General features: G+C 41.0%; 1 protein-coding gene across 4 annotated transcripts in view; it reads left to right on the top strand.

Moving 5' to 3' along the window:
* Nucleotides 1-21,258, top strand: part of LYPD6 (LY6/PLAUR domain containing 6) — a 121,323-nt gene that overhangs the window by 76,321 nt on the left and 23,744 nt on the right. For 3 of the 4 annotated variants that reach the window (XM_080668247.1, XM_080668248.1, XM_080668250.1), the window contains one exon: nucleotides 16,096-16,284. In XM_080668247.1, coding sequence (XP_080524373.1) covers nucleotides 16,167-16,284 — 118 coding nt within the window. In that variant the 5' untranslated portion in view covers nucleotides 16,096-16,166. Of the gene's footprint in view, nucleotides 1-9,257; nucleotides 9,310-16,095; nucleotides 16,285-21,258 lie in introns of those variants that run through there. The other variant, XM_080668249.1, reaches the window with a different exon arrangement.

Below are 21,258 nucleotides of genomic sequence, written 5' to 3'. Positions count from 1 at the left end.
TTAGCCATCAGCTAAAAACAAAATAATGATAGGGGTAGAGTGGTTCTTTGTGGTGCTCCTGAAATTATGACACCTACATCAATTTCATTTCTTTTTTTATCTCTGGTTGTCCCTGTCCCAGTAATCAGGCCAGGAGTGCCTTCCATCTAAGTAGTTGTGTGGTTATTTTCTGATTTGATTTCATTGACAGTGATATGTTGGTATTTAGCTGCATAATAATAATTCTGTTTCACCCTAGCCTTAATTGGTTTTAAAGTCAAATTTCAGTGACTGTTTTTCATTTATTTATTATTGATTTAGAACAGCATTATTCAACACTGCAGCCACTGTCCACATGTAGCTACTTAGTCTCAATTATAATGAAATACAATTAAATTCAGTTCCTCAGCCACACATTTCAGTTGCTCAGTAGCTACGTGTGGACAGTGCCAGTATTGAACATTTCCATCACCGCAGAAGACCTGTTGGCCTTGCTGACTTAGGCCCCTGATTTGGCTATTTTGTTTACATGGAATCATTGTAGCATTTATCATCACTACTTACTAAACTCGTGTGCACACACAGGCTGGCTGGAAACTTCGGATTCCTGTAAGCATGGGGACAGGAACTGGAGCAACCAGTCATCGCATCAAATCCCAGTCCTCTCAATATCTCTGATCCAGCTCTGTTGGATAATTCTCGACACTCTATGCTCAGTTTTGTATTCCTGTTCATACAAAAAAGACCTGGCAGGATATAATCCAATTGCATAAAGTGTATGGTTCTGATATTGAAACTATGCTACCCTAACTTTACAGAGTGAAATCAGGATGAATGTATTTACCAGCTTGTTTGTTTTTACCCCCTGGCTGCATTACTTACAGTGTACTGTGTTGCCAGCATTTTTATTTTTTGACTAGAGGCCTGGTGCACAAAATTCGTGCACTGGGGGGGGGGGGTGTCCCTTAGCCCAGCCTGCACCCTCTCCAATCCGGGACCCCCTCAGGGGATGTCCGACTGCCGGTTTAGGCCCTATCCCTCTTATAATCAGGGACCACTGGCTCCTAACTGCTCACCTGCCAGCCTGCCTGATCACCCCTAACTGCCCGCCCCTGCTGGCCTCGTCATCCCCAACTGCGCGCCCCCCCCCCCCCCCCGCTGGCCTGGTCGCCCCTAACTGCCCTTTCCTGCCAGCCTGGTTGCCCCACGCAGCCTGCTGCTCAGTCGTTTGGTCGCTCCTCACTAACACCCCTGCCAGCCTGGTTGCCCCCAATGCCCCCCCCCCCCCCATGCAGCCTGCTGTTTGGTCATATGGTCGCCTCTCACTAACACCCCTGCCAGCCTGGTTGCCCCACGCAACCTGTTCGGTAGTCCGTTCGTTTGCGATGGTCGCTTAAGCTTTTCTATATATAGATGTGTTTAATTTTATTTATATGTGGTAATTTTTTTTTTTTTAGTTTTAAAGATATTGCATGGGCTATAGGTATAGGAGCTTAATCCTAATTTTCATCTGTGTATATGTAAGCATTATAATTATCATAATTAGAATTCATTGACAATGGGGGTAAGAGAGGTTCTGTCTGTGAGACTGTTTTCCCTTTAAAGGGGAAAGCATATTTCAAATTTGAGAAATTCTGCCCAGTCTGCTTCATTTAATTCACCTGCCCTGTGTTTTTATCCTCACCGCAGGATCTTAGCTTGGGATCAGCTAGAAAATCTGACAAACATCTGGGCTTTTGATTTCTCCTAATAGAACATGCATTCCGCAGGTGCCTTCTGAAGACCCGTCTCACCTCCTGGAGGGCAGACAGTGCTGAACAAGTGTCTTTGCCTCAATGAGTGACTGACGCCTTCCCAGGCTACTCAGGCGGATTTGGAGAATTCTATTAGCTAGCAGGCACGTTCTAAGTCTGGTTCAAAATGCTTTGTGTGTGTGTTCACCCTTTAGTCCTCACAAGAGCCCTATGATGCAAACATTATGACTTTCCCCATTTTGTGGATGAGGAAACTGAGGCACAGAGAGGTGAAGAGACCTGCCCAAGGTTAGTCAGCTACTGCAGCAGAGTCAGAACTGTAGCCTAGCCGGCTCCAGAGCCTGTGCCCTTGGGGACTGCTCCACACTGCTCTCCAGACATATCTATCTACCTGCTTCCTCAGAGCCTTCCCAGGAGGCAGGGAAGGGCCTGGGTTTTGCCTGGCTCTGAAGCCAGCATGTAAGGTCCTCTGTGCTCAGTTACCAGGGCCTGGTTAGCCCTGCTTCTGCCTGGCATGGCTCCATTGCTTCTGCCTGGCGTGGCTCCATTGCTGGGCTTGGCGTGGCCTCCTTTCCAGTCCCAGAGCTTCCACCCCTTCTTTGGGTTTAAGATGAAATGGTTTCTCTGGCTCTTCTTAAAGTAATTTTTAAAACCACATGTTATCTAAAGCTAGGGCCTTTCTCTTGACCTTAAGGGCTCTGGGGGCGCCCTAGCACTCTGTTCCTGAGCGGTTTGGCCCCAGGCAGTGCTGGGGGCGGGCCCAGGGGAATGCAGTTATTCGGCCGGTTGACTCTTTTCTCCAGCTCTAATGCCACTTGCCCAGTTTGAGAAAACCTGCCCTGTGTTTAAGTGCTGGCTTTCCCTCCTTTCCATGAAAGTAGAATGACAGTATGTACTTTTATTTATTGACCGAACCCCTCTCAGAGGAAAAATAAGAATATTATTGCTAATAGTAAAAATTGTTTTTGCATTACCCTGGCCAGGATGGTTGATCAGGGTTATTAGGGAGGAACACTCCTTAAGGAAAAGAACACATACATTACAATCCTAAAATTAGGAACAGGGCCTTGGCACTGGCCCATGCAATCAGGGACCCTGAAGTTTACCCTTCACTAACTTCAGGATAAGTCCACTCTGGCTATGACACTTTGGGATTTTGTTGTTGTTAATCCTCACGAGAGGATATTTTGTCTATTGATTTTTAGAGAGAGGGGATGGTAGGGAAAGAAAGAAACATCGACGTGAGAGAGACACATCGATTGGTTGCCTCCTGCACATGCTCCGGCCAGGGCTGAGGATTGAACCTATAATTCAGGTACCTGTCCTTAACTGGGAATCTAACCTGAGACCTTTGGATCCTCGGGCTGACACTCTAACCACAAAACACACTGGCCAGGGTACACTGGGATTTTAACATCTTTTGTTTTCTATAATCCCTCTCATTTCCGGGTCCTATTATAGTATATCTATTTTTTTTATTTGTTTGAACCTGGACATTTATCTTGATCCTTATAATATGTAGTAATGGGTCAAACCTCTCTCCATTTCTTCCATTCTTTCTTCTTCCAGATGAGCTGCCCTGTGATAGAAAAGAATATGTGCCTCTTGTGGAGTTTCATTGGTAACACCTTGTTATTGCCTGCCCAGAGGGCCTATGCAGGGTTGGTGTAGTTGTTTTGTCACCTGGCTCCTCTACCTGGCATCTTACAAATATGTGTCCTTGGTTGAAAGACCGCAGGTTAACCTCACACCATGGTCACACTTGACTAAATGGCTCAAAGATGCATCATCTCTCCTGGCATACTAGGCAAGTCAACCCTTCCTCCCATGTACTTAGCAGCCTTTGTGAGGACTTATAAGACTTTCCTTTATGATTTTACTAATGGAATTCAACAATTTGGTTAGTAAGCCAAAACTGATAACAATAACATGTATAATATAACATCATCTACACCTACCTCATAGAGGGTGGTGAATGAATGAGTGAACAAGTGAAGTAGAAACAAGGACGTTGAGGATCAGAAATAGGAAAACTCAGTAATAAGGAGGGAGGGGGAGGAATCTCAAGTGGCTCTTTTAGTATCAGTGGTCAGGAGTCAGTTTGTCTTCCTTATCCAAAAGAGACTAACACAGTATTTTTTTTTCCTTAAGAAGGCAATTAATTTAGATGCAAAAACAAAAAGTTTCTATTATCAAGGATAATCTGCCTTTATTAATAACTCCTATATCTTTTTCTGCCTGAATAGATACTATGTAAGATCTTATTATATTTTGTTTTGCTACAACAATAGACTTTAACCATTATTTATAGAGACTTGAGAAATGAAGATGGTACATTACAAAGGAAGAACTACCTCAATGAAACAGAGTTAGGAGAGCATCCACACATTCTTTTGCCTTCAGATCCAGGGTGAGGAAATTTTTCCTTCCTTGAAATCATTTTGCTAATTTGAAAAGTCAAGGTATAGTTTAGACTGTGAGTTTAGCAGATCCCAATACCCTTTCACAAGTGAAGCTGTGATGGTCTTGGAGCTGTTAGGGGATGTAGCACAAGGTATTGTTGATCAGAAATATGGAGAATGAGTACATGAAAAGATTTGTTTTTATTCAATGAGAAACATTGGTTAAGATTTAGTGGTTACCTACTAAGGTACCCAGTGATGTGAAAAAAATATATAACCATAGCATTTTTACATAAGCCACTCTTTTGATGTTAGTTATTTTTATACTTTTTCTTACAATAAGAGAGAGCACATGTTGGCTCTCCTACCCTATAAGAAATTCTGAAAGGGCTCTCCACACCTATCTAATGAGCAAGTACATTTACATGTGGAATCTAATAAATAAAATAAACAAACAAAATAGAATCAGACTCATAGATATAGAGAGCAGACTAACAGCTGTTAGAGGGGTGGGGGTTGGGGACTCAGTAAAAAAGGTGAAGGGATTAAACCCAAAACAAAACAAAAAAAACCCTCAGAGACAAAGACAATGTTATGGTGATTATGAGAGAGAAAGGAGGTAGAAAAGGGTAAAGGGGGAATGGTGATAAAGGAGACTTGACTTGGGGTGGTGAACACACAATACAATGTACAGATAATGTATTATAGAATTATACACCTGAAACCTATGTAATATTATTAACCAATGTCTCCCCAATAAATTCAATAAGAATTTTACAAACTTGGTTAAAATAATACAGAATATCTCCATGGATTCACAGCAGGTAGTGTCTGCTTTATGATTGATTATTGCTGGCACTTTTTTCTTTCTGAAATTTCCAAAACACCCTAAATTAGCAGAGGAAGGATAAAGGCACCACTCTAAATACAGAGTGGACCACCTCTGTGCAGTACAAAAGTAACTCTTCTTTGATCAAAATATGGAAGACATGTACCTAGTGATCTGAATGTTACATTTGGAACAGGGTTATTTTGAACATGAGATTACATCTGAGATTTGGTTCATTTATAACTACTGTATTGTTTCTGAATACATTTTGTACTTCCACATATTTGGAAGGCCTGTAGGATGAAAATTCCTAGAAAAAAATAAATGAAGACATGCCATTCTTTTTTAAAAAAAATATATTTTATTGATTTTTCTACAGAGAGGAAGGGAGAGGGACAGAGAGCTAGAAACATCGATAAGAGAGAAACATCGATCAGCTGCCTCCTGCACACCTCCCACTGGGGATGTGCCCGCAACCAAGGCACACACCCTTGACTGGAACCGAACCTGGGACCCTTCAGTCCACAGGCCGATGCTCTATCCACTGAGCCAAACCGGTCAGGGCAAGACATGCCATTCTTAAAAATATAGAAGTGTTTAATAAAAGACACAAAAGCAAAAATTTCTCCAAATTGCCACTCCCTTCCAAGTAAATAAAAAATTGCAGGCTACAAACAAAATGTGCCCAGAGTTTCATTCCTGCCTAGAGAGTTCTTTGACTTCATCCCCTTATGGCTGTTTGCCATTCAAAATGCCTTCTTGTCGGTTCTAGAGAACCTTCAAATTGATAGAGGAAGCAACAAGCATATAGCCTGCAAGCAGAAGAGAGTTAATACAACATCTTTCAGAAATGCAAATATACCGCTTAGGCATACTCAGCCAAACATCCTTCAATTGAAGCATTTTTGATGCAATTGACCTTTAAATAAGATGGGGACAAGGTAGAAAAGCAGCTCTTTTCTGTAACTCCAGCCTTGCCAAGGGCTTCCAGAAAAAAGAAATACATTTTTCAAGCATGGATTTTGATGCAGATAGATCCTCAATTCAGGTTGGGAATGTGTGAACATCTGTCTCCCTGTAGGTTATGGAAATAAAACACCAAAGTCCATGAAGTCTGAAAGATATAATCTCTGACTAGTTCTCTATTATTGACATTTTGAAACGAATGCTAACCTTTTAGTGGATAACCATTTAAGAAGTCTTAATGCAAAGCTTATTTATTACAAAGGAAAAATAAGCTAGTGGGTGGACCCTTTTGGAAGACTCTTGAATTGGTCAGAGCTTGTAGTTGCAAGGGACAAAAAACCACCTCAAATTAGCTTGGGCAAAATCGGTATATATTATATGGAGACTGAGGCTTCTAAGGGAAGAGTTAAAAATTGGTCAAAAAGGCAAGGGGTACACATAGCTGGGGCTCATCATCTCTCATCTCTGTGTAGCTGGCCAACAAGCTTCATTCTCTTCTTTCTCCTCCACATGGGGAGGAGTGTGTCATATACATCTACCTGAGTTTCACTTCTTGGGGATTTCTGTACCAGAGAAGGCTGATTTTTTCCCCAATTCTGGCTTGAAAAATACCCAGGAAGAACTCTGATTGGCCTGGCTCAGATCAGATGTCCAATCACAGTGACCATGTAAGCATGTGGTGCTCTCTAATTGTAAGAAATGATGGGTGTCAGTAGAAGAGCCATGCCATAAGAAGGATTCCAAATGCCCACCCAAACTATTGTTTCAAGTGTATATGTACTGAGTGGCCAGATTATTATGATCTCTGAACGCATAATAATCTGGCCACTCAGAGTATATAATAAAAGGCTAATATGCAAATTGTCCCCTCGACCAGGAGTTCGACCACTGGCAGGCTGGCCAACCGCCCATGTTCTTTCCCCTTGGTCAGGCTGGCTGGACCCCACCCATGCACGAATTCATGCACCAGGCCTCTAATATATATATATATATATATATATATATATATATATATATATATATATATATGCGTTCAGAGATCATAATAATCTGGCCACTCAGTGTATATATATATATATTTTTTTTCTTTTTAAAAAATATATTTTTATTGATTTCAGAGAGTAAGGGAGAGATAGAAACATCAATAATGAGAGAGAATCATTGATTGGCTGCCTCCTAATGGGGATCAAGCCCACAACCCGAGCATGTGCCCTTGACCGGAATCGAACCTGGGACCCTTCAGTCTGCAGGCTGATGCAGTCTGATGCTCTATCCCAGTGGCCAGCAAACGCATTAGTCAACAGAGCCAAATATCAACAGTACAACTATTGAAATTTCTTTTGAGAGCCAAATGTTTTAAACTTAAACTTCTTCTAACGCCACTTCTTCAAAATATACTAGCCCAGGCCGTGGTATTTTGTGGAAGAGCCACACTCAAGGGGCCAAAGAGCCGCATGTGGCTTGCGAGCTGCAATTTGCCGACCACTGCTCTATCCATTGAGCCAAACCAGAGAGAAGAAAATCATGTCAATCATGCTAATTTCTAAAATTTGCAAAGATATTCATCTGAGCTACCATTAACTTCATTGTGCATTTGCAGGCTAATGAGGTTATTTAAAACTGTATTATTTATAGTAGTGGGCATCTGAGTAATGTTGCTAGTCCAGCATTTAGTCCTTCTTTTTCAGGTGACAAAACCTACATTTTATTTTGGGAGACCAATACCTTCTCTGTTCTCAAAGCATGTGATTTCCATGATGAACTTGTCCCAGTGACATGCTCATGACCCAGCTCTGTCTGGCCAATGGACTTCCACATTTCCCTGGCAAGTTATGATCCAACGACAGACTGCCCTACTTTTTTAGGGCTTTTTATGGAACAGTAACAGTCCAGGAATGCTTCTGAAGCAGCTGGTCACAGATTGGGAAGACCTGGATGAGAGTAATGGAAAAAGAGAGGACAAAGCAGGGTTGAGAGATGGAAATTCCTAATAATGGTTAAAAGTCCTGTTGTGTCCAAACTGGACAGTTAGGTGAGATAGTACCATTTTTCTCCCTCCCTTCTTCCCCACAGTTTTGGTTACAGCCTGTTTGATGTGGATTTCTGTACCTTGCATCCAATGTGAAAACTGGAATTGTTCATGAGCTGAACTGTAATTCCTCGTTAGCTCTCCTGCTCCAGTTCCTGGTGATCCAGATACATATTGCTGCATCACAAATCACCACAAAACTTAGTGGGGTGAGGCCGTAACAATCATTTATCCCTCGTGGTTTCTATGGGTCAGGAATGCGGGAAGGGTTTAGCTGGGAGGTTGTCGCTTGGAATCTCAATTGCAGCTACATTCAGACAGTGGCTGGAACTGGCATAGAGGGGAGGAGACAGGGCTGGAGCAACTGGAGCTGGAAAGGTAGCTCTCTGTTTTGTAGGAGTCTCAGTAGCTTGTGTGTGCACTGCTTGGGCTTCCTCACAGCATGGCACTCGGAGTACCCAGACTGCTTACCTGGCCCAGAGTGAGTGTTCTGGAGCACTGGTAGAAGTTAATCACCTTCTATGGACTAGCTTTGAAAGACACACAGTGTCATTTCCACTACACTCTGGTCAATTGGTCAAGAAGGTTGGCCCAGAATCAAGGGGAGGGGACGTAAATCCCACCTCTCATTGGAGACTTGTCAATGAATTTGCAGACATAGTTTAATACTACCACATGTTATAAGCAATTCCCAAACTGTGAGAAGGTACTAGGATCAGAACGATGTATTTAAGTAGATTTAGTTTTGTGAAGACATACTTTATTTGATACTTTCGGAAGATGAATTGACGTTTTCAGGTTATTAAGTAGTCGCTATCAAGTCTAGTCTGTATATATTAAAAATCAAATCAAGACTTGTCATTGATGTTTTGGGCTTCAGAATTCCATTTTTCTCTTGTGTTGGGCATTTCAGATTTTAATATGAATATCATTGAAAAGTATTTAGATTTGCATTAGTTCTCAACTTCACAATTACTTATATGTTGATTTAGTACTGAGATGTTTTATTTAATAATTGGTACCTCAATCAATGTAGCTTCCAGAAGTGCTTAATTGTCTTCTAGTATCCAGTTAAAGGAATTAAGAGTATTTATTTCATGGACTCTATATGGGTGTGGATTTGTAAAACTCGACCAGGGTTGTGGTCCTATCACTTTGCCTCTCTGACAACTATAGAAATCCTCTTTTATACTACCTAGTACCAGGGAGTCAAAAACAGAATGCAACTCTTTTCAACTTTCTCTCAAGTGGAGAAAGTCTAATAGATCTCAAACTTTTTTTTTTTTCTGTTTCAGAATGTAACAAGTAATCCATTGGAATAAAACCAGCAGTTGAGTAACTCATGCAAAGGTAATTTAGAGCACAAATTAAATCTGTCAGAGTGGTATTAGATTTGCAAAAGCTCATAAATAACAAATGAAAGGTCACAGAGCTGTGAAAATGAGAATGTACTTGTTCATAAAGAGAGCTGTAGTCGGGAGCGGAATCCTCAGTGCATATTCAAATAGCAGCACATAAAATGGAAATAAATGCAACAGCCTTTCTAAATGTCTAGAGCAGTCCAAAGGCACAGTGGATTCCAGGGATAAGCATCAAAGTTCTAGAAAAGACCACTCATATTATCAGAGCATGTCCAGCATCGTATTGATGAGGTTTAGAGAGTAAAGCTCCACCAACTATAGAGAATAAATACAGAAAAGATACAGGCCCCCTCAGCAGAGCCTGTATTCAGTAATAGGCTCATTATGAATGCATGTCACTCATTTTTCATTTTTCAGTTCCTAGAAAATAATAATAGAGTGGGTAGTGATTCATGATTTACTGCAGGAATGTAAGCAGTTGGTGATATTAATAATCAGTCCTGTCTGCCCAGTTTTTCTCATGGGAAAGAGCAGTGGAAAACCTAGCCCTGGCTACTGCACAATACACACGTTCTTTGACTCTGAATTGTATGTAGATCCTTCTTTTTAGTGCCTGACTTTTATAAGGGAGCAAAAGCTTTATAAAAAGTAATGTATGAGCTTCATCAAAATTAAAAATTTTTGTGTGCCAAAGGACACCATTAAGCAAGTGAAAGGTCAACAAGAAGAATGGGAGAGAAGATTTGCAAATCATATATCTGAAAAGGGTACAGAGTCCAGAATATAGAAAGAATTCTTACAACTCAACAATAAAAGGATAATACCTCAATTAAAAATGGGCAAAGAATCTGAATAGACATTACTCCAAAGAAAATATACAAATGGCCAGTAAGCACATGAAGAGATGATCAGCACCATTAGTCATGTGGGAAATGCAAATTAAAACCACAATGAGACACCACATCATACTCACTAAGACAGATATAATTTTTTTAATTAAAATAAGTGCTGGTAAAGATGGAGAAATTGGAGCACTGAGATGGGAATGTGAAAGGGTGCAGCTACTGTGAAAGACTGGCAGTTCTTCAAAAAAAATTAAACATAGAGTTACCATAAGACTCAACAATTCCACTTTTATGTATATGGCTCAGAAGATTGAAAATATATGCCTACACAAAAACATGTACATGAATGTTAATAACAGTTTTATTCACAATAACCCCAAAGTGTAAACCACCCAAATGTCTATCAACCAATCAATAGATAAGTACATGTATATCAATACAATGAAATATAATTCAGCTATAAATATAATTCATTCTATAACACAGATGAACCTTGAAAACATGCTAAGTGAAAGAAGCCAGACACAGAAGGTTATGTGTTTTATGACTCCATTTACAAAAAATGTTCCCAACAAGCAAATTCATAGAGACAGAAAGTAGATTAGTGGTTGCCAGAGAGTAGGGAGAGGATGGAATTGGGAGTGACTGCTAATGGGTGCAACATTTTATTTTGGAGGCGATGGAAATGTTCTGGACTAGGTGATGGTTGCACAATATTATGAATATACCCCAAACACTCAACTGTATTATTTTAAAACTAGAGGCCCGTTGCACGAAGATTCATGCAACAATGGGCCTTCCTTCCTCTGGCTGCCAGCACCACCTTCCCTCCGGCCGGAGCCACCTTTCTGCCTTCCCACATTGTCCAGAGGCCCAGAGTGGCTGGGGGAGGGGCGGGACACTTGCCATGGCAACGATGCAGGCTTTCCACACCACACCCAGCTGCTCGGCGCCTGTGTATGCAAATCAACCTTCCAGCTTTGTTGGGTTAATTTGCATACTCACTCCTAATTGGCGGGTGGGCGTGATGAAGGTATGGTCAATTTGCATCTCACTCTTTTATTAGTGTAGATGGCGAATTTTACATCAGTAAAAATGTATACAATAAAAATCACAAACCCTAAAAAAAGAGCAATGTTATTTACAAGGATTAATAACACATTCAAATGTAAGAGAGTGCTTTGTGGAGTGAACCTTGACCAATGGGGAACAAGAGACAGGAAGCAACCGGGCAGATAAATCCGTCCTCCTTTCTCCTTTCTCCTTTCATGGACTCTACTGAGGTGCAGGTCTTCCTTGCAGTCCTGTCTCTATGTGGCCTGTGAACTGTGAGCAGCATAGTAACCTAGGATTAGGACCACATTGGTTTATGTTGTCCAGTTTCATATTCTCCCCAGCCCACCTCTCTCTCCCTCCCACATTCCCTCCTTCCCTTTATCCTCAATTTCCTGGGCTTGCTTCTCCCAGATAAAGTCTGAGCACCTTTACTCCTGGCCCTAGATTCTGCTTCGAGGGGCACCTGGGCTAAGACGCTAAGGGAAGGGCATGGTAGAAGAAGGAAGAAGAGGACAGTCTGTGAAATGCAGGTTCTATTACTGGAGAAGAGACAGACATTTTTGAGGTTATGTTCATTGGCTGTAGGTAAAAAACTGATTTTCCTTGGTAGATTAAAAAGTGAAATTATTCTGTCAAACTTATTCTTTGAGAAGCACTGTATTTTAAAAAACTGTTTTCCTCTTTATAAAAACAAGACATACTCATTGAAATGTTCTAAGCATGCGAATTGAACACAAAGAGTGACATTAAACATATGCAAACTGAGCAAAAGAAACATTATCCAAAATCCTATGCCATTTTGGTGTTTGTCCTCTCAGTCTCTTTTCTATTCATACATAAACTGAGAAATACTTTTTTTTCTAAAGAAAGAATAATTTCCTGAAGAAAATGTGTTGTGATGATAGTGACTCAATTACTTTAAGACTTTGGAAATTCTCCATTAAACAAATAAAATTCATGGTTAAAAAGAGTAGTTGAGCCCTGGCCGGTTTGGCTCAGTGGTTTGAGGGTGGGCCCGCAGACTGAAGGGTTGTGGGTTCGATTCCCAGTCAAGGGCATGTACCTCAGTTGCAGGTTCGATCCCCAGCCCTGGTTAGGGCACATGTGCAGGATGCAACCAGTCAGTCGATGTGTCTCTCTCACATCGATGTTTCCCTCTCTCTCTCTCCCCACCCTTTCTCTTTCTGTTTCTCTCTTTCACTCCCTCTAAATATCAATGGAAAAAATATCTTCAGGTGAGGATTTTAAAAAAAAGTAGTTGAATCTCCCAAATTTGAAAACTTGTGCTAAACAATTCAGGCCTGAAGAATTAAGCTTGCCCTTTCCTATAGTAAGTAGAGCTGATCTCTTTTAATGAATGAAATGACTGCTTTAGCTTAACCCATGATCCTTCCCCATGAGTCCTGTGTGTGAGCGTGTGCACACAGCACACGGGGAGTCTGGAGCCTTGGAAGGGTTGCAGGTAATGTGCTCCTCACCTGTGCTCTCTCAACATCTTTTTATAAAGTAAAATCCAAAAGGAGCAGATATGTAAGGATCATGGGCTGGAACAAAGGCCTGGGAGGGTAGCCTGCGTGAGGTATGGGGGAGAGTGTAGAAGGGCAGCACCCACCTGTTTGCTTCATTGATGAGGGATGGCAGGAAGTCACCTGGGTCTGAGTGAGCCTCAGCATATGAAAATCCTGGTGGCAAGAGGTAGCCTCCCTCTCTCCTCCACTGGCCTTGTTCCTTCCTGGCTGGCCCTGGGGCAGATGTCAGGATGGATCGTTATTTGTCATACTTAGTAGTTTTGGGAATTATGTGTTTTTTTTCTGATTTAAGGAAAGAGAGCTATGTATTGAACCACAATTAATGGTTCAATTCATATAGAAAAGTATATTGACTGAATTTAAACAGAACAATAATAGTAAAAATATGACATGGAATTTACTGTGTGACAGGTGCTATTTTTAGTGCTTTAGGTGTGGTAACTCATTTTTTTCTTTATTGATTAAGGTATTACATATGTGTCCTTATTCCCCCCTTGACCCCCACCCTCCCCCGACTTATGCTCTCACCCCCCTGGTGTCTGTGTCCTGTGGTAACTCATTTAATTCTTATTTTGAAGATGAGAAAACTGAGGCATGGAGTGGTTAAGGAACTCGCTCAAGGTTGCACAGCAGGAAAATGTTGGAGTAAGGTTTCAAAACCGGGCATTTAGGTTTTCACGTCTGTATGTTACTCATGTACAGCCAAACATGCTGCAAAAGGAAGGCTCGTGGCTGGGTAGCCGTGCAGCAGAGGCTGCAGTAAGGTAAATTTCAGATGACATTAAGTAATGCGTAACTCTTAGTGAAAGTACTGTGCAGAGGAAGATTTTTAAATCAATAATCAGAAGGAATACTGTGGTTAAAAAATGCTCTAATAAAAATGTGCCACTTGCATTGTTTGATATATTGAAGCACTGGTGTGGACATTAAGTTTCACATTAAAAAGAACTTAGGTTGGCAACTAGTTGATGTTTAATGTTAAATTCTATCAAAATGAAACCAGATAGCTCTCCTCACACCGAGCCTGCTGCAGACAGTGAGGAGGGGGTGTTGATGTGCGGTGGGATCGCCATGGGACGCTGCCCAGATGTATTCCTCAGGTGCAGCCTCACCTGACCAGATGGATGTACAGTGACCCACCACTGCATTCATTCAGGAGGAGACAGTGTTTTCCTCTGTCACTCAGCGAGGGGAGGATATCATTGATATTTGTTTCCTCATCATATTGTTCAACTTAGTGGCTAGCACGGGGCCTGGCGCTCACATTTATTAAGGGAATGGACAGCCCATTCTCTTCCTGAATGCAAATTTGCGTGGGGAGCCAAACTGTAAACATGCCATGAGCATGAAATTGGCCTGGCTGGCATCATCACACTGCTACAGGGTGGTAAGAGCTCTATTCTTATTTTTCTAACAAATTGTCTGTTTCTTAAAACAAAAGAACACACCAATCCATCTGGAGTTAATGTTAGTGTATTGTGCATTATTTGATTTCAGTTCATCTTTTTCACAGTATTTAATCAAGTTATCATAATTCTTTCCATTAAATATTTTCCTCTTCTGTAATTTTGAAAAATTGCTTATATTATGGAAATATTTGGATCTATTTCTGAGCTCCTTGGAGTGTTCCATTTTCCGTGTTCATTTTTATACTTTTTTTTTTAAAATATATTTTATTGATTTTTACAGAGAGGAAAGGAGAGGGATAGAGAGTTAGAAACATCGATGAGAGAGAAACACCGATCAGCTGCCTCCTGCACACCTCCTACTGGGGATGTGCCCGCAACCAAGTTACATGCCCTTGACCGGAATCAAACCTGGGACCTTTCAGTCCGCAGGCCGACGCTCTATCCACTGAGCCAAACCGGTTTCGGCCATTTTTATACTTTTTATTCTTCTGCTTTAATATTACTACATAGTATGTTCTAATATCTGATTAGTTCATATTGATTTTCTCTATTGAATTTGTTTTGTAATACATTTACTCTTGGTCTAACTTTAGAATTATTTTCTTATGCTATTTTTTTTTTTTAGTTTATGATATTTATTGGGATGACATTGGTTAATAAGATCATATAGGTTTCTTGATATGATATTTAAAAAAGCTCATTGAACATTGGTATTAACATTTGTAAACAAAATGTCCGAATCATGTGTTTTTTAGTGTGTTAAAAATAAAGTGACTTTCTAACTTGACCACTTTCATGGGCAGTAGAATACTGGTATTTGGAAAATAGAAGGTGACTATAGGAAAGAAATAAGTTGGCAAGTGAATAGCACATATAAATTGAGATATATATCTACATCTAAGTAAGCTGGGCAATTCAACCTAGTAGAAGGTTTTCCTGTCTCCAGTTTTAATTGAAAAGGACAGGATCAGAATAGAGGACAGAATGATGATTGCTTAGGGCTACAGTGATACCTTGATTTCATTTCAGCAGTTTTTGTGTACACACAACAAAACAATCTTTGGAAGAACACAGTATCACCTAGTGTTTAAAAATGTGGACTCAATGATCAGACTGCCTGGATCTGAATCACCTCCTCTATTTGCTGGGCTTTGGTTTACTGCAAATGGATTATAATAGTAATTAGTATATGTGTATATGTATATATGACTTCATATATCTATATCTATGGATATGTAGATATATATTATCCAAAAAATGTATACACACTTTGAATAATGATAAAGGCAGTATTTATTAAGATACATTTGCTTTTCAAAATTGAGCTATCAGCTGTTAAAATGTGTTTACATTTTTTGGGATGCCCTGTATATGACCTCAGCAGCACCTGGCCAACGATGCTACTTATGTTAAGGGGATTTTGAGCTAGAAAGGCACTTTTTGGTTTGGAAGAGGCCCATTTACGTACATTTCTTTATTCCCCAGATCTGAAAGTCTGCCCTGTGCAGGTTTGCATGGGCACCGTGACCCAGTAAGGCTGAACTCCCGTCCTTGGCCTACACCATTATCAGGGAAACGCTTCTGAGCTTTTGTACCTGACTTATTTATTGTTGCATTCTGGCAGCCATCCCCTGGCCTCCTGGCAAAAAATAGCTGGATTTCATTAAAATTCAATCTCTCCTGATAGCATCTCTGCTGGATATTAGAGGGGACTGCTACCAGTGGAGCTTGAGCGACCTGATTCTGAAGAGATTTGGGCTGGCATTTTCTAAGTGCTCTAAAATTACCGTTTATAAAGTTTCTCTGCACGTCGGCCCACTTCCTTGTGCCCTGGGCTCCCTGCCCTCCTGATGCTCTGCTCCCAACAAGAAACCTCGGCCAAGTCCTGTGGCTTTTTCAAGTTGGACACTGAGATGACTCTTGCTTCATATTTCAGGTGCCAGTGCTCTCCCGTGGTCCCGAGTCCCCGCTCCCAGGCACCCTGTATGAGTGACGCCTGGGCCTGCCATGGAGCCTGGCCCTGCCCTGGCCTGGCTCCTGCTGCTGAGTTTGCTGGCTGATTGTCTGAAAGCTGCACAGTCCCGAGACTTCACAGTGAAAGACATTATCTACCTCCACCCTTCAAGTAAGACTCTGTTCTCTTTGCTGCAGAAATGTCACCCGACTGCAAATAAGACTTGAGTTAAAAAATGGCGGGGAGTCCTTGCCGGTTTAGCTCAGTGGATAGGGCGTCGGCCAGCAGGCTGGAGGGTCCTGGTTTTGATTCCAGTGAAGGGCATGAGCCTTGGTTGTAGGCTCGATCCCAGGTCCTGGTTGGGGTGCGTGCAGGAGACAAACGATTGATATGTCTCTCTCACTTCGATGTTTCTCTCTCTCTGACTCTTCCCCCTCCCTTCCATTCTCTCTAAAAATCAATAGAAAGATATTCTCAGGTGAGGATTAACAAAAATAATAATAATAATAAAACAACAATGGCTGGGAGAAGGCAGCCTGCAGTATAGGGGACCCTCTGATGATTTATTTGGGGGTGCAGTGCTACCAAAGATGCCGTGTGTTTTATCCTCACCTTTTCCTAGCATGTTTGTTTTTTATTTTAAGGCATTATCAGGCTCGTTTTCTCTGTCCCCTGCACCATCGCTCTGATTCTGAACACCCTTCCCTTTGACTCATGCCAGCCAGTTATCAAAGTGAAATCCGTGTCCCAGGAGGAATGTGTTTGTAAAAGATCAGTTCTTTGTAGGGAAGATAATAGCCGGTCCTGTCTGTGCATCTCATTCTCAGTTTCAATGTAATTATCTGCCACAGCTTCCTGTTCCCTCTCCTTTTCGGTTTCCTGTGTTTAAGACTTATCTAGAGAGTGCATCATAATGCAGATGCACGGTCCCTTCCCTGGAGTGTCTGATCGCATATCTGGCTGGGGCTGTACTGTGCTTTCTGGCTTTTAGCAAGAATATCAGGTGCCTCTGCTGCCAATATTCTAAGGATCACACTTGGATCACACAGCACTTGCACCTCCTCTCTTAGTTGGATCTTCTCTGTATTGTCCCTGTGGTGTTGAGAGCTGCGTATATTGTGTATGTTTTGACCTTCAGCATTTGTCCTGAGGTACATTCCTCTTTTGAAATAGTCTGTTCCACCTACATTTTTTTTGTGTATCCTGTGTGTCAGAACTGTGATAGGCATGAAAGACATAAAGGCAAATAAAGCTTAGTCCTTGCTTTTGAGGATCTTAGAAACTACACAGTGGAGGCTGCTCCTCAGACCCCTTTAACATCATCATCCAGTTGGACTATTAAACTGCATGGTCTGGTCTGGATGAGGGGTGGGCCGTCCAGTCAGCCCGCCCATGGGTCAGCAACTAGCTCAGCTGCTTTGTAGCCTTCTGACTTGAAATAAATACCCTCACTTTGTGACAATTAAACCTAAGAATGCATACAAAGCATTTAGCACTGAATGTAGTAAATGTTTAATAAATGTTAGGGAAATCTTTTAAAATGTTAATTTTCACATTTCTAAAGTGGATAAAATAATACATATCCTGTCACATTGTTTTGTGGACTTAATATCTGTAAATAACATCTGTAAAATGCTGGGCACATATACACTGAGTGGCCAGATTATTAAGATCTCTGAATGCATAATAATCTGGCCACTCAGTGTGTGTGTGTGTGTGTGTGTGTGTGTGTGTGTGTGTGTGTGTATGGATGGATAGATAGATAGATAGATAGATAGATAGATAGATAGATAGATAGATTGATTTCAGTCTCATGTTTGAGTGCCAGGATTCTCAGCCTCTGGGCGGTTCTTTGTCAACTTCAGTGACAGACTCAGAAGTCACTGGGCCACAAAGCAGGTCCACACTTGGCTTTCTCTGAGGCTGATTGTACACAGGGTGGGGAGGGAAATCGAGGGGATTGGATTTAGCTGAACACAAACAAAACCAACACACATCCCGTTTCTGCCTCAGTGGTATAGTGGGTCCTGTCTGATTGAGTGGGCCCCTATTTCAAAGTCAATTGCAAAATGGGATCTTTTCAGGATGACCTATGTTAATGAAATAGAGCCATAGCTTAATTAAGTAGAACTCACCATATAGAAAGAATCGGTAATTTTTTCTGACATGATTTTTAAAGATGGAGGATAGAAGAAGCCGTTCCTAAGCTAGATTGTGCGTAGACAGGTCACTAGCAGGTCTGGGCTCAACTTTGTTGTGGAGTCTCTGTAACTGGTCCTGGGGATAAAGGTTCTTGCTGGGTTGAAGTTTCCACCCATGGGTCCTACTTGGCTAGAATTCTGTTTACCCTGCCCACGTTAGAGCACAGTTAACTTCCCATTTCTGTGCACTAGGTCAGAGGTGTATGGTGTTTGTTTGCTTGCTTTTATACTTTTTTTAAATGGCCGTGGTCCTCTTCCCTGCACAACACCCACTAGACCCGTGGTCAGCAAACTGCAGCTCTGTTGACTAATGAGTTTGCCGACCACTGCACTAGACCATGCTTCGGTGGAGCAATCTCTCTATGAATAAGCAGGTTTCTGTAGAACACAGACTACAACGTATACATGAGGGCAGTGTGGGATTATTTTGATCTGGAAGTATTAATATAATTGACTCACTATGTAGATGGAGGCACACACAGTTTTCCTGAGGTCAGTAAGCTAGCCAGAGTTCATTACTGTTAGATACAGCTCAGAACCCACGAGGCAGAAATGCAGCGATGCTGGAGACACACGTTTTCCACACCAGGCAAACATGAACTCATTTCTGCTGGACCCGAACAGCCCTCAGAGATAATAAGTGGGTGGCACTGGAACCCGGGCTGGGAATGCTCGGCCTCTGTGACTAATCTTTTTGCTCTCCAATTCCCTAATCTTTGAAGCTTCTAAGCCCTTAAAAGAAATAAACTTTCTGGCTTTCAAATTTGAGGCGCTGTCCTCAATAACATTCTTTTCCATAATCTGTATTTTATTTTCTTTTTCATGTGAGAAATGATGAATGTCTTCCCAACTGATGATTAAAGTACCAAAACCTAATAAATACTTTAAAACAAGAGTTAGTGTTAAGAGAGATGGATAGGAGATGGCAGAATTTAACCTCCAAAGTGACTTCAACTGTTCTTGGCTTCCATCCCTTTCCTTGTAATAGCAATCTTTCCTGAGATTCTCACCTTTCCACTGGTTGCATATTCTGAGTCTTTCCTGTGGACCAAAGCACTGAATCCCTGCAGGGGGTTTCTTATGCTGATATAGAGAACCAACTAATTTTTTTTTTTCATAATTCTGTACTGCATAAGCCTTAGGGAGTAAGGACGCTTTCTAGAAAGGCAGCACAAAATACATTTCTATTAGAAATTTGTTCATGGTATTAAAAACAATTTGTAGGCAAGTGGTCTGAGAAGTAGATCGATTTATTAGATTTCTAAAAATGTTGTGTTTGCTTCTAGTTTCTAAAAACAATGGAAATTAATTTGACAAGAATTTAAAAAAAAAGAAAAAAAGGTTGGCTGCATTCCACAGAAGCATGCATTTTAAAACAAGATTCTCTTCTCACCACCGTTTTTGGTAACTGAAGGCCTTTGTCCAGGCAAAAGTTCCAGGAGATGGAAACAAAGAGGAAATCTTTCCCGATGCCTTACAGATGAATTATGGTCGGTTGAACTATGGCTGACCATGGGAGTTAATGGACAGATTATGTTACAGGAAGTAACTGGGCACTTTAGTGTTTCTTTTTTTTCTTTACAATTACCTTCTCTTGAGGGACCCAGGACTTATGCCCTGAACTACAGAGTACTAAGCTTATTAACTCTGTGATCAAGAGCCAAATTAGATTCATTCACAGCTAGGGCCACAACAGTTTGAAACTCCACTTGCTCTGCAATGCTTTGAAGTAACAAAGAAAAAATAGAACATCACTTAGGAATCTCTTTCCAGTCCTTTTATAAAAAAACTTATCAGATGCAGTATCAATTAGCCAGTTACTGAAGATAGTTGTTCAACTGTAGACCTATTTTTGGCTAAATATTTCCAGTGGGAAGAATTTAACCATTGCTTGGTATTGTGCTATAATTATCAACTTAAAGCTGAGTCTGTCTGCAGAGATCTGTCACTGAAGAGGGTTTGGTTATTCACTGATCAGTACCATCTGCTGAGCTGTAAATTCAAGTTCCCATAAGCAAATATTAGCATGTGGTTGTTGACAATGCACACAGATATAAAGTTGTAGATTTAAAAAGAAAACTTACTGAAAATGAGATTGTTTGGTTAATTGTCAGTGATACATGCTGATAAACACATTCAGAGATAAAGTGATTTGAAACAAAGCTTCATTATGCCACCTTAGTGTTTTAGTTCCTGTTCCTATTTAAACTTGGATCTACTTTAAGTTAATTTCAGAGTTACGTACTACTTGTATAAGAAATGACAGTATTTAATTAAACATGTCATAGTCTTGCAAAAGATAATTTTGAAGAGTCTATTAAATAATCCCAAATTTGGGAACACTACAGCTTATTAGTGCTAGGTTCTCAAAAAGTTTATGTGTGGAATGGTTGGAGTGTCGATCTTCACTCAGAGTTCTTAATTTATCTCTTTGATGGGAAAGTTCCCAGGAAAATTAACCCAACATTCCAGCTCAAAGTTATACTGGCTTTAGCAACATTCAGATAAAATTGGACCCTCTAGCGCAGTGGTTCTCAACCTTTCTAATGCCGCGACCCTTTAATACAGTTCCTCATGTTGTGGTGACCCCCAACCGTAAAATTATTTTCGTTGCTACTTCATAACTGTAATTTTGCTACTGTTAATGAATCGTAATGTAAATATCTGTCTTTTCCGATGGTCTTAGGCTCTACAGCAGCGGTTCTCAACCTGTGGGTCATGACCCACAGGTTGAGAACTGCTAGCAGGGTCGCCTAAGACCATCGGAAAACACAGATATTTACATTAAGATTAATAACAGTAGCAAAATTACAGTTATGAAGTAGCAACGAAAATAATTTTACGGTTGGGGGTCACCACAACATGAGGAACTGTATTAAAGGGTCGTGGCATTAGAAAGGTTGAGAACCACTGCTCTAGCGAGTTAAACATGCCAGCTAAAGTG

This window comes from Plecotus auritus, assembly GCF_963455305.1.
Source record: "Plecotus auritus genome assembly, chromosome: 5".
NCBI lineage: Eukaryota > Metazoa > Chordata > Mammalia > Chiroptera > Vespertilionidae > Plecotus > Plecotus auritus.
Note: the sequence above shows the minus strand (reverse complement) of the source record. Positions and strands in the feature narration are given on the sequence as shown.